The 12,669-nt window shown below is 34.4% G+C and overlaps 1 protein-coding gene across 5 annotated transcripts; it reads right to left on the reverse strand.

Annotated features, from left to right (window-relative positions):
- Positions 1–1,628: 1,628 nt before the first annotated feature.
- Positions 1,629–11,874, reverse strand: LOC106057491 (uncharacterized). Of its 5 annotated transcripts, none has more exons than XM_056033988.1 (9): positions 11,755–11,874; positions 10,874–10,965; positions 7,095–7,238; positions 5,896–6,168; positions 4,736–4,810; positions 4,269–4,325; positions 2,512–2,617; positions 2,318–2,385; positions 1,629–1,979 (listed from the first exon to the last, which is right to left on the reverse strand). In XM_056033988.1, the coding sequence occupies exons 2-9, from the start codon at positions 10,929–10,931 to the stop codon at positions 1,906–1,908; spliced, it is 855 nt and encodes a 284-aa protein (XP_055889963.1). In that variant the 5' UTR covers positions 10,932–10,965; positions 11,755–11,874; the 3' UTR covers positions 1,629–1,905. The 5 variants fall into 5 exon arrangements, with proteins under 5 accessions (XP_055889963.1, XP_055889965.1, XP_055889964.1 ...); XM_056033990.1 differs by having other exon boundaries at positions 11,828–11,850; XM_056033989.1 differs by lacking the exon at positions 11,755–11,874 and adding an exon at positions 11,486–11,731.
- Between the last annotated feature and the right edge of the window lie 795 nt (positions 11,875–12,669).

The following is a 12,669-nucleotide window of genomic DNA, read 5'->3' on the forward strand; positions in this document are numbered from 1 at the left end:
GATTGGCTACGCTCAAATAATTTTAGCGTGTAATTTGCTTTTTTTTTGTATTGAAGAGGTATTATTAACATCGAACCCCTCTGAATGGGGGTTTAAACTCGAAACCCCTTTTGGCAACGCTCATAGCATTTTGAGTGCGTAATTTGCTTTTTTTCTTACACTGATGTATTTTTTAGCCTCAAACCCCCCTGGCGGGGGGTTTAAACTCAAAACCCCTTTGGCTAAGCTCATAGATTTAAGAGTGAGTAATTTGCTTTTATTTTATTGAAGAGGTACTTTTTAGCTTCAAACTCCACTGGAGGGGAGTTTAAACTCAAAACCCCTTTGACTACACTCATAACATTTTGAGTGTATAATTTGCTTTGTTTTTAATATTAAAGAGATTCTTTTTACCTTCAAACCCCGCTGAAGTGGGATTTAAACTCAAAACTGGGTCAAACCCATTTAGCTACGCTCATAACATTTTGAGTGCGTAATTTTTTATTTTTTTTTTTGTTTTATAGAAGAGGGGGATTTAACTGCAAAAACCCCAGGTAGGGGGTTAAAAACTCAAAACCCCTGGTAGGGGGTTTTTAAACTCGAACCCCTCTGGTAGGGGTTTTAAACTCGAACTTCCCCCCCCCTGGAATAAGGTTTTTAAAACTCGAACCCCCCTGGTAGGGGGTTTTAAACTCAAAACCCCCTGGTAGGGGTTTTTAAACTCAAAACCCCTTTGGTTGTGCTGGGGCAAGTGATGGTTTAGTATTAAAATCTCACCTAAAATAAACAAAATCAAAGCAAAAAATCAATCACTAAATTCCGATCCCCCCCCCGGGGGGGATTTCATTTCGGGGGGGTTTGACCCCCACCCCCTGGCTACGCCCATGGCTCAGTACTTCCATATATAAGCTCATCATGTCTCATTGATGGTGAGCAGGAACGCGACATCAGGGTGCTCAAAGCGTTCCATAAACACCCTCAAATCCTTTCTAAGAACCTACAACGTGGACCCTGCCAGCTGGTAGATGGAAACAAATCATATTGCTCCATGGCACCGCGATCTGAAAATTGGCGCAAAAATCAAGACAAGAAAACAGGCTTGGGTTAAAGAACAGCGTCATAAAAGACAACGTGCATACTTTTCAGTCATACCCTTGGAATATATGAGCGAAGGGATATAACTCTTTCATATCGAAATAACAAAGAAACAACGCATTCCATCTGGCCATGCATGCCCCTGACAACGGGTCTCTCTACATGCACTTTATTGAATGTCATATCTTTCTTATGTATTATGTTTTACTTTTCGTTTCTATTGTAAATGAGATTGTTTAGTTGTTGTTTTTTTTTGTTTGTTGTTTTGGACTGATTGTTTTGGTTTTTTTTTTTTGCTTTGTTTTCTGTTTTAGTAGAGAATTTGTCGTTTTTAGAATAGGCCTATCTATTTTTATGTAATTTTTTTTTTGTATTGCAAGAAGCAAAGAATTTAACTTATTTTCTTCAATTGCTGCCAAAATTCGAAAAAATTAAAATGAGATGAAATTCAACGCAATAAAAAACAGTTGCTAAACTTTGTAATTTCTATATGTCATAGAACGAACATCAGACTGTATAGTGATTTCTCTTAATCATGTGTTGAATGTTCGTTCCTCCATATCTATTATAGCGACGTTATTTATTACTTTGTCTAGTTACATTTCAGTATTCTGTTTTTGTCTTTCTTTGTTAGATTATATTATCGTAGTTTAGTGTTAAGAAACAATTTCTCTATCTTATAAATCCATCGAGCTTACTTAGAAACTTAACAATGTATAAACCCGTTGAGCAAGTTGCCTCAGCTTCAGACATTTAGTTTGTAACAACATTTGATGTCAAGAATTGAATATAAAATCATTTCATTTTTCAATTCATACACAATAAAGTCCACTATTGGTTGCTGTAAAGTTTGAAAGTCAAGTCTGTCACTTCATGGTATTCACTCTTATTTAAATTCGTTGTATCTGAAACATATAAAATATTTATTACTTCTCTATTTAACCATAGTAGTGATATTTCGGGTTTTAGAAATGTCGTAAATACAAGTCTTTTGATCTCAATATGTTTTGACGATGGTATATAAATTTTGATAATAGACATTCTTTACAATTCCAAAGTCACTAAGTCTTTTTTTTTTAAGAAATAACATTGGTAAACGTAATGATAAGCAGCTGGATGCAATTATATGTTTATGCAATAATAATGATTTCATTAAAAAAGTAATAAGAATAAGACTGTTTATTTAACCAAAAAAAAATATTTTTTGTCTGTAAAATACTGATAAAAGTATATATAACCTTACCACAGTATTGGTGTGTTTCTAGGTCACATTTCTTAGCTGTATCATAGACGTTCTCAATCCTCTTTTTTCTAAAAATACAAAAACATTTGTAAATGCATTAAAAAATGTTTATATACTAAAATACTGTAATTGTTATGAAACTATAGGATGAGAATGTATATAATATTTAAATAAACACAAAAAAAAACTAAAACCTTCTCCATTTGCTCCTCATCAAAATGACAATGATGACAATAGCAGCAGCCAGCAGTGAACATAAGGAAATAGTGACTAACAGAAATACTTTCAGGCTGATTGAATCTGAAATCAACAAATGGGAAATAAAATTGACATTAAATATCTAAATATTTATAAATAACTATCATTTCCCACCAGCTACGCCCGTTTATTTGTTCCTTCGCTTGACATTGTTTTGTTTTTTTCGACACGCACCCCATTCCTTCTTCTTACAGCTTATAACAATAATAAAAGGCCCACAAGTAAAAGTTTACCCCCACCACCACCCCATACATTCCTTCGCAAGCAGATTCAAGTATCTTCAATAAAACTTCCCACGTTTTATCAATCCCTCTTTTTGCCAGTGTATTCTTGTATGTGTTACATTCAACTGCAATTGTTTTCGGAGTACTTTTTTCTGTTGCAAGATGACGCTTATTGTCAGAAATTTAAAAGTAGAGGAGGCCGAGCTGTGAAACCTCACTACAAAATCAGCTTTATTCTTCTTTTAATATAAGTAAGTTACAAGTTCATAAGTCAAAGTTATAAAGATGTAACAATTAAATCAGAAATGTTGATCATATGCCAGACTATGTATTTGATCCAATACCAACTTTGAAAAACGTAATTCTATAGAATGTTAGAATTTCTTAAATAAATGGATTTTTTTTTCTAATTAAATTAAGACATTGAACATCAATTATATTTATTACCATCTAGTTTTTGTCATGACTTGTTACCCATGTTCACTAAAGAAAATATATGTCAAATGTTTGACATGTTTCGGATGTTCCTTCAGAGTTAAAGATAGTTTACTTCCTAGTCCAAACCTCCCGCAGGACGACGGGGGATGGGAGCGGGCAGGATTTGAACCCTCGACCATCGATAAATCCGAACGACAGTCCAGCGCACAAACCGCACGACCAGGCAGCCATCCATATATATATTGCAACATTATGCGAGCTATCTTCTGCTGGCTTATCAGTACTCATGAACAAGAAAATGTCCAAGTAAATAGACGGAAACTGAATAGTGCGTTTTGTACACAGGAGTTTTATTTCTTTTGTTTTTCCTTTGATATTTTCCTTCAACCAACTAAACAGCTTTAATGTACAAAAAGAACATCTTGGCTTATTGGTAATATGCGACGTTACAAAATCTGCCAACATTTGTGAAAAATTGTTGAATCACAAGAAATTCAAAATAATGATCAACATAGCAGCTTTAGTTCTACTACCTAGCCCAGGTCTAAATTATTTGCATGTATGGATAGACTTGTACAAATTTGAACATTTCAAAATATACATAAATCATGAAAAGAATATATTGTATGAATTTTAATTACAATTTAATCGACAGAGTGATCTTGAAGAGAACATATTTGTGACTTTCAAGAAAATTTTCGAGAACTTTTAGAGCATGGAATGGGTTGCCTGAGTCAGCCAGGAACACCAATGACTTAACAGAATTTAAGTCATCGGTTAACCGGTTAACATGCATGACTAGATTGACCTAGGGCCACGCATTGGACGTGATCATCTTCTATTTTGAAGTAACTTCTGTATTTTATAAGATAAGATTTGTCGATCTTTGTACATACGTTTAAGGCTTTAAACGGATGTATGTAGACGTTTTAATTCGAAGTGTTGTGGTAACTTAAGTAATTTATTTTTTTAAATAAATTTCCTTGTAATATGTTTTTTTTTGTTTGTGTGTGTGTGTGTGTGTGACTTACCTCTACATAAAGTCATTGACATCTCAATGTCAGGAGTAGTTCTTGTTGATTTCAACTCTAAATATAATATAGAGTAGTTATCGGAATGTTTTAATCTGTACAATAATATAATCTTTAAACAGGATAGGCCTTGGGCGATTGGAGGCCCAAAACGAAGTAAATTTACTGGCTAAAAATGAAATTGAAAAAGAAAAAGTAAAATAAAATTATTTAATGTATTTATATCCTACTGTCCTCCAACAAGACCATTGGGCACAAGTTAAGCTACTTCTTCACTTTAAAAACTATTTTAAGTCCTGTCCGAGGCCCTCAACAATCGGAGGCCATAGGCGGTTGCCTAGTTTTCCTATGCCTAAAGCCGGCCATGCTTGAAACCAATATTTGCTGATTTGTCCAACCACAATATAACAAGAGAACAAGGTTTGTTGTTTTTTAAAACTCATAGAAATGGTTTCCTCAAGTCATACCTGATGATGAAGTGGACAGAGTTGACGTAATGGTTTCCATAGTAACCATCGGTGTTGTCGATGTCAGAGATTCACCTTTTAGAAATGAAATATAATTTATGTTTCTTCAATAATAATTATTTTGAATTTAGAAAGTTACAGATAATCATTAACTTTATTTTATTTAAAAAAATATTCATTCACTTTGCTTTCTACTGATTAATTATTTTTTATCTATTTTTAAGTCACAAGTCATTATGCTAAATTCTGCTGTACTAGAGATATTCCTAATTACCAAGAAAACATGGATAACGGAGGATATACTTACAAATCTGTAACAAGGTACGAGGGCTTAAAGGGAACAATTGGTCCGACCCAAAATATGTCCAAAAGTGTCAACAAACGGATTAGAAAGGGAATGAAAGAAGCGAAGAAAAAAGTGAATAGAGAAAAAGTGCCAAGAAATTAAACAGGGACTTAACAGGAATGACACTGAAAAAGCGTGACAAATATTGCACACATTGCTCTCCCCTTTCCCATTCTCGAATTATTTTCAATCTTGGAACAATTATTTAGTTAATTTATTTACTGGTTATTGATTCATTTTTCTTGCAGTATTAAGTTTTATGGTAGTAATTGTGTGGTTCCTTCCCTTATGTCAGTTGTTGTTTTTTTCCTTATTTCACAATTTTTTTTATTTCAAGTGTTGAATCACCGAAAATAGTTTTCGTATTATGGGGCGTCCACTGTAGGGCGCGTTCTTAGTGTGTCCAGTGTATAATTCTACAATGAAAGTGTATCGTGTATCGAGTGAAACAGTTCAAACTAGCTAATCAAATTATGCAGATCTAGGTTTGAATTGATAAGAGAAAGAGTACTTTACACTCTTGTTGAAAGAAAACCAAAATAATAATAAATCTTTTTTTTTTTTAAATTAAGAATAGATAAAAAGAAGTAGTAAAGAAGTTATAATTTATTTTTGTCCTGACCATTACAATTTCTAAAAAAAAATGGGTTGGGGGCAAGGTTCTGAAAGAGTGATGGAGAGAGAGAAAAAGGTCAAAGGTTGAGAAAAAAAAAGATGTTACGTAGTTAGTAAACAGAAAAACTGCATTAGCGGCATAGAGAGACAGAAAGAAAAACATTTCGGATTATGTGTGAAATTCTTAAACCTAACTTACTTGTCCTGGCATTGTAGGTGATAAAGGGCCCATATGTTGGTTGATTTGCTAAGTGTTTTTCTGAAATAATGACTTGAATTGTAAATGTATACAGAGTATCAGGACTTAAGTTGTCAACTGTGACACCATTCTCATCTCCTAGTTGGTATGTGTATTTGTAGGAAACATTGAATATTGCAGCTAGACCTTGAACATAGTCACTTGTCCAATTTAACTTGATGCTTGTTGGTGTCACTTTATCTATTTTAATGTTGTAAACTCTCAGATCACTAACTGAAATTTAACAAGAAAATCTTTGACATTACATTAAATGGATTAAATTAATGCAGTTAAATTTCATTACACCAACGCTTTTTTAATACTTGTACACAACATTGACAGTTTTTATTTCAGTTTACTGGTCAAAGTGGTACTTGTTTTAAAAAGTTTGAAAATCACTAGATTACATGGGTGTAGCCAGGGGGTGGGGTTCAACCCCCCCCCCCCCTCCAACCGAAATAAAATCCCCGTCGGAATTTAGTGACTGATTTTTTTGATTTCATTTTGTTTATTTTAGGCGAAGGGTCAGAATGTGATAGAGATTAATTATGTACACACGCACATCCATACATCCATATATATATATATATATAATATATGTTGTTGTCACTCCGCTCCCTCGCCACACTGAGCACCATTGAACACAAAGTAGTAGAAGATGTGTTTAGACAGGAAGAAGGACTGTTGTGATCCTGCTAAGGTGATGGGAGTCTGAACAGTCTGGCGCTAAGTGCTGTCCTGAGTGATACTTGTGAAGTGTTCGGAAGACCTGAAGCGACACTGGGAAGTGTGTCGGTGGTCTGTTCTGTGTTCTGGTACTAATTAGGACTTAAGACGTTACTCCCTGTGACTTTATAGTGGAAGTCCAACTATTTGTGGATAGTTTATATAATAAATGCATTTATTTTTGCCTCCTATCTGTTCGCTGAGTTGCCTGCCTTAGAGTTACAACAATGTATATATATATATTATATGTATAATTTTTTCTCGGGGGATAGGGGAAGGGGGGACAAAAAATCCCCCCCCCCCAGAAAAGAAATCCTTGCTACGCCCATTCTACATTAGATGCATTAAGTTATAAACAAAACTCACTTTTTAAGATATACATTATTACATATAATTGTTTTTTTTGAATTAATTATGATATAAAAAGAACATACAGAAGTGGCACGTGCTTTTGTTTGTTCTGAATTTATTCTCCTCACAACGACATCGTTTGATGTTATCAACACCAGGCAAACATTGAGTATCACTTTTACATGTTGCGTTGCTTGTACACTTTGTGCCATATGGTACAAACAAATCTAAAAAAGAATTACTTGTATTAAAATATACAATTTGCATAACAAACATTTAATTAAAAAAGAAGAAATTCATTCCAATTAATATGCTAGAAATGTTACTGTTGTGTTTATATAACAAAGTTTAAATAAAGATTGAACGCAAATAGTAAATTATGCACAAAACAAGCAACATAAAAAATAAGTTTGTTTTTTTAAACTTCCTTTATACAGCTGACCAACTTTTGTAACTAACAGCAATTATTTTACTTTTAATAAATAACAAAATGATATATTTAAAAAACAAAATTTTTACCCCTACCTATTTCTCCCCCCCCCCCGGAAAATCCTGGTTAAGCGCATATAGAAATCTACTCAAATTGTCTCAAAGTATACACAATTTTGATTCGCGTTGATACAGTCATGGTGACATTAAAAGGCAGGAGTCCTAACTAAAACTCTGGATCTAGATACGTGCTATACAAGATTCTAGTTTTGTGATAAATCTCTAGATATAAACTTTCAACACAGTGCGCGAAATGTTCTTGAACGTTTATTTATGTATTTAACTCTTTAATAATTCATTGAATGTTTTCATGTGGAAAACATAATGTCAGTCAGACTGGAGCGCTATCAGAACTTTTTTTAGGTTAGAAATGGTGTCCAACAAGATTTGTGCTCGCATCTGCTCTGTTTGGCATATTCTTTTACCGCTTACTGAGTAACGCTTATAACGATATCAACGAGAGTGTATTTGTCTACACAATATCCTGTGGAAAACACTTCAATGAATCCAGAGAATGTCACTAAGATTGGAGATGTGGGAATACCCGCTGTGACGTATGTCTTTTCAAGATAAAGTTTGTCTAAATCAAATTTAAATTAAGAAGATAAAATTTAAAAAAAAAACAAGGTTTCAAAGACAGTTTGTGTGGAAACACAAACTCAAAATCGGACCCCGAAGTGGTACACCCAGGCAGGCTTCAATATTTTCAGAAAGAACATCCGAATGAAATTATATCAAAGACAAAGTTAAGAGTGGAGAAAGAAGGTTGACAGATCTTGTGTAGTGCCCCAACTGTCAAGCAGATCAAAGAATAGGTGAAAGTGAATGTAAAGTTAGATGTGAACATGGCCTAACTAGTTCCCCTTTCAGACCTTGTGGTCTATAGGGCAGAGGATGTAAAGTTCATCGGTTTTTGTGGCTTACGGTTAACGAGGGTGTCATGTAGCCAGCGCAACGAAAAACAAAACTTTTTGATAAAAAATCTACAACTGTTTGCATAAATGTGTTAAAAATATGGAAGTCTGGTGTCTCCTCTAAAAAAGAGCCTCAAGTTAATGAGTCTTTAATAGTTAATAGTTGTGAAAGTGGTGTATTTTTTATGAAAAAACTGCTTGCATAAGTGATTTAAAAAATTAGATTTTTCGTTTTCAGAAAAGAAAAAAGTAGCCGTTGCATCAGAACTTTGAATGGTTTAAAATATTGTGTTATCGGATTTTCGCTATCTTTTCTAGTTTACGAAATCTAAACGGGACAGACGGACAGACGGACATTCACACAAAACTAATAGCGTCTTTTCCCCTTTCGGGGCCGCTAAGAAAGAGTTTTCCCAGTGTGGCCAATTAACTAGTTACTAGGAAATCTTTAGAATCGTTTTCTAGTACCGTTTCCACTCAGTTTTTACCGACATTTTGCAATGATGAAATTTCATACTAAATGAATGAAATGAAAAAAAAAATTAAACAGTGTTTCTTATGTTCATCTCGTTTGTGTTGAGTAAAACGTTTAGTATCGTGAAACTATTCATTTTGTTTCAATGCACTATTCAATAACGGAGGCGCGGTGGCTGAGTATTAATGCGCTTGGCTTCCGAACCGCGTCTCCCTGGTTCGAATCCTGGTAAAGACTGTGATTTTTATTTTTGGGATCTTTTGAGTCTACCAAGCTCTAATGCAGGGATTTTCAACCTGTGGGTCGGGACCCCCTTGGGGGTCGATTGACGATTTGCCAGGGGTCGCCTAAGACCATCGAAAATATGGATTGTTTTTGTCTATTCTTCTTTTGCTGTGTGTGTGGGGAGGGGGGGGTCGCGGCCGAGTGGGGGATTCTAAAAAGAGGTCGCCGAGCTTAAAAGGTTGAGAACCGCTGCTCTAATGGGTAGCTGACACTAGTTGAGAAAAGTAAAGGCGGTTGGTCGTTTTGCTGGCCACATGACACCTTCGTTAACCGTGGGCCACAGAAAAAGGATGACCTTTACACCATCTGCTGTATAGATGACAAGGTCTGAAAGCGGAACTTTAATTTTTTTTTTACTATTCAATCAACGGCTTTAAACAATTCAGCAATTGTTGTTTTTTTTTAATTGTAAATTTATATGGTAAATACATTTTTAAAAAAAAATTAGGTCCTTATTGTGCCGGACGCATATTTCATTAGTCAATAGTCATGCTAACATAAAGCAAGGACAGATAAATAATTTTTTTTTAATTTGTTGGAGTTGTAGGAGATTTGGACTCTCTCCTTTTAAGCAAGAATGTAAGTAACTTTTTATAAGGAACATCCGAAACATATAAACAAGGATAAACAAAAAAGACAGAAATAAACTCTTTAACTCTTTCTCTCCGTAATTATTTTTACGTTTCGACGGATTTCTTCATTTTTCTCAATACTATTTCATTAATTTGTTATGATTAACTTTCAATAGTTTTGTCGTTTGCTATAAGATAATATCTTTGTTGTCATAAAATTAAAAGGGAATGCATGCTCTTTATATAACACGAAAAAAAGTAGATAAAATTAAACCCTAATTTAATTTAATGAGGTCAAATCAACGATGGTATTGACAATTAGGAGGGAAAGAGTTAAAAGTTTCTCTCCTAAATAACGATACCATCGTTGATTTGACCTCATTAGATTAATTTTTGTTTTTTTTAAGTATAACTTGTGTTATATAAAAAGAGCCTGCATTCTCCTATAATTCTATACCTAATGTAACGTTTTCTGATTACAAACAAAAATGTTATTGAAATTTTATCATAACAGGGTAGAATGTACAAATGTGAAAAATAAACGATTCTGTCAGAACGTTGACAAATAATTACGGAGATAAAGAGTTAAAGGAGGTATTGGGGCGATCACTGTCATTGACCAAGAGAAGTGACTTTGGTAATGTAAAATTTACACAGTTTACAGAATTAAACCAATCAAATTCGTGAAAACAGTAAAAACATAAAGGAAAAAAAAAAGCTAATGCCAACCCATAACGAGGCGCAAAGTACCACTGACTGACTGGTTCATTTATGTATCAAGAGATCTCAGAAATGTTTGCATACACGTTCTTATTACCGCTTAGGTTCTTGCCAACAAAAGGTTTTGGCATATTCGCAGCAGCGAAAATAAAAACACGATATTCTCTGTATTTCCCTAAATGGCCTCATTCTAACAAAAAAAATACCTTTTTAAAACTTTTTTTGTCGATAATTTTGATAATTTCGGGCGTGTTTTTGTCTACATTTTCTCTACACCTATGAATAATTTGGTATCCACAGAATAGCCTGTGTGAAAGTGAGGTATTATTCACAGATTATTCTTTTAAAAAATTCACAAATTTAACTACCTAGATTGTGCAATAGCGTCATGAGAGTTAAAGCAATACCTGCAGAATGAAGCGTAGTTGACACAAAAATAAGCAAACACAAAAACACGACGTCCATTGTCTCAATGTGGACTATGTTTTACCAGCTTGAGCTGTGAACATATTTGAAGTTTTTAGAGCAAAATTTTTACAAGAATTCGATGAATCAATGGTACTATCAAGAGTTGACTAAAGTGTCGGTTGTTTTTGGTTTTAAACAACTGCAACAAATTAAATAGCTTCTTAAAATATTCAACGCTTCATTAATAACGAAATATAACATAACTATAGTAAAATTAGCAAAAAATATTAATCTTTAAAATCTCTTAATAAAATAAATTTTCAGTAAATATTTGCAAGTGTTCTCGATTCAGACACTCAATTACGTAATAAATATATACAGTGAAATCGTCATAGAGAAATTAGTTTGGGATTAACATAATATAGTATTTAAAAAAAAGATATAAAAATATTAACATAAAAAGGCGAACATAAAAAATTTACAAACTTACAGCCATACAAGTGCATCGGGAAGACAACACTGTCAGATACTCAAAGGGGTACTTAAAACTATGACTTTGACCCCAACAAAACGGGCCCAACATTGGGGTAATTAGAAATACTATAACTTACATCGTTGTAGGTCGATAATACACACTAGTTAACATACGAAAATAACTCCAACTATCTAGGAAATAACAAGTTTAATAACTATTGAAAACAAAATACGTGACAGCAAACACCAGTCCTCTTCTACTCTAGCAACAAAGTGACTAACTAAACTCTCTCTCTCTCTCTCTCTCTCTAAAAACTAAAAACATTATAAAACATCACATGTATACTGTTCACATTTATGCCTGGGATAATAAACAAAGGGATATGACTCTTTCTATAACTCATACCTAAACAGCAACGCAGAAATAACACATTTCACACTCGCCAAACCTAACCCTGACACACTTCCTCATTACATACATGAGAAACGCACTCCACATTAGCTTTGAAGTAGTGTTACGATAAAACTGTTCCACTTTTCATTTTAAAAAGCGTGAACAATGTTGGACATGAAAATGTCTAAGATATTGGCACGCGCTTTCACAAGAAGTAAATTGAAAAAAATGTAGGGGGGGGCAGGGTGTTTAAACACAATTATGTCAGACAGATTGACCACACTACATGATATCTCAAAAAGAGGCCAATACTTTATTACAAAAATTTACTATAAATTTGTTTTACTGTGTGTTATGGACTGTGTATGTGTGGCGTGTCTCTGATGACGGTGGAAAGAGGTTAGCGATAGGTTGTAAATGATGTAACATAGGTGGCGTTGTCGTCACTTGGTCTTAGTTAAGAGAGACGACTCCAGAACGTGAGACTGAAAGGTTGTGTTATTGTAGTGAGTTATATTTTGTTTTCCTTGCAAACGCAGGCATGGACAGTATACAAGGACTTAAGATCCGACAGTTACGCTGGGCAGGGCAAGTATCCAATATGGGAGAAGAATGTATGCCAAAGGCAGTCTTTTTTGGTGACCTAAAGGGTGGTCGACGTAATTTTGGTGCCTTCACGGAAACGCTTCAAAGATCAGCTTAGGAGCCAACTTCCCTAAGCTGACATAGAAGAGAGCACCTGGTAGCATGCGGCCTCAAAACGAGACAGCTGGAGGTCACTCACAAAGGCCGCGGGATACACATTTGAGACGAAAAGAAAATCCGATGCCGAGGACAGACGCAGACGGCGAAAAGAAAATCTAAATCGACCACCTACAGACAATGGTTATGCTTGCCCTGGATGTGGCAAAATATGTATGTCACAGC

This window comes from Biomphalaria glabrata, chromosome 6, assembly GCF_947242115.1.
Source record: "Biomphalaria glabrata chromosome 6, xgBioGlab47.1, whole genome shotgun sequence".
In the NCBI taxonomy this organism is placed as follows: Eukaryota; Metazoa; Mollusca; class Gastropoda; family Planorbidae; genus Biomphalaria; species Biomphalaria glabrata.

Bases quoted from the DNA above. Each gene is read 5' to 3' on its own strand.
- LOC106057491 (XM_056033988.1), bottom strand. From the start codon at position 10,931: ATGGACGTCGTGTTTTTGTGTTTGCTTATTTTTGTGTCAACTACGCTT. The intron at 4,811-5,895 runs GTAAGTTAGGTT...CATTTCTAAAAG, and splicing joins CACCTACAATGCCAGGACAA to GTGAATCTCTGACATCGACA. The intron at 2,386-2,511 runs GTTTTAGTTTTT...TTGTATTTTTAG, and splicing joins ATGAGGAGCAAATGGAGAAG to AAAAAAGAGGATTGAGAACG.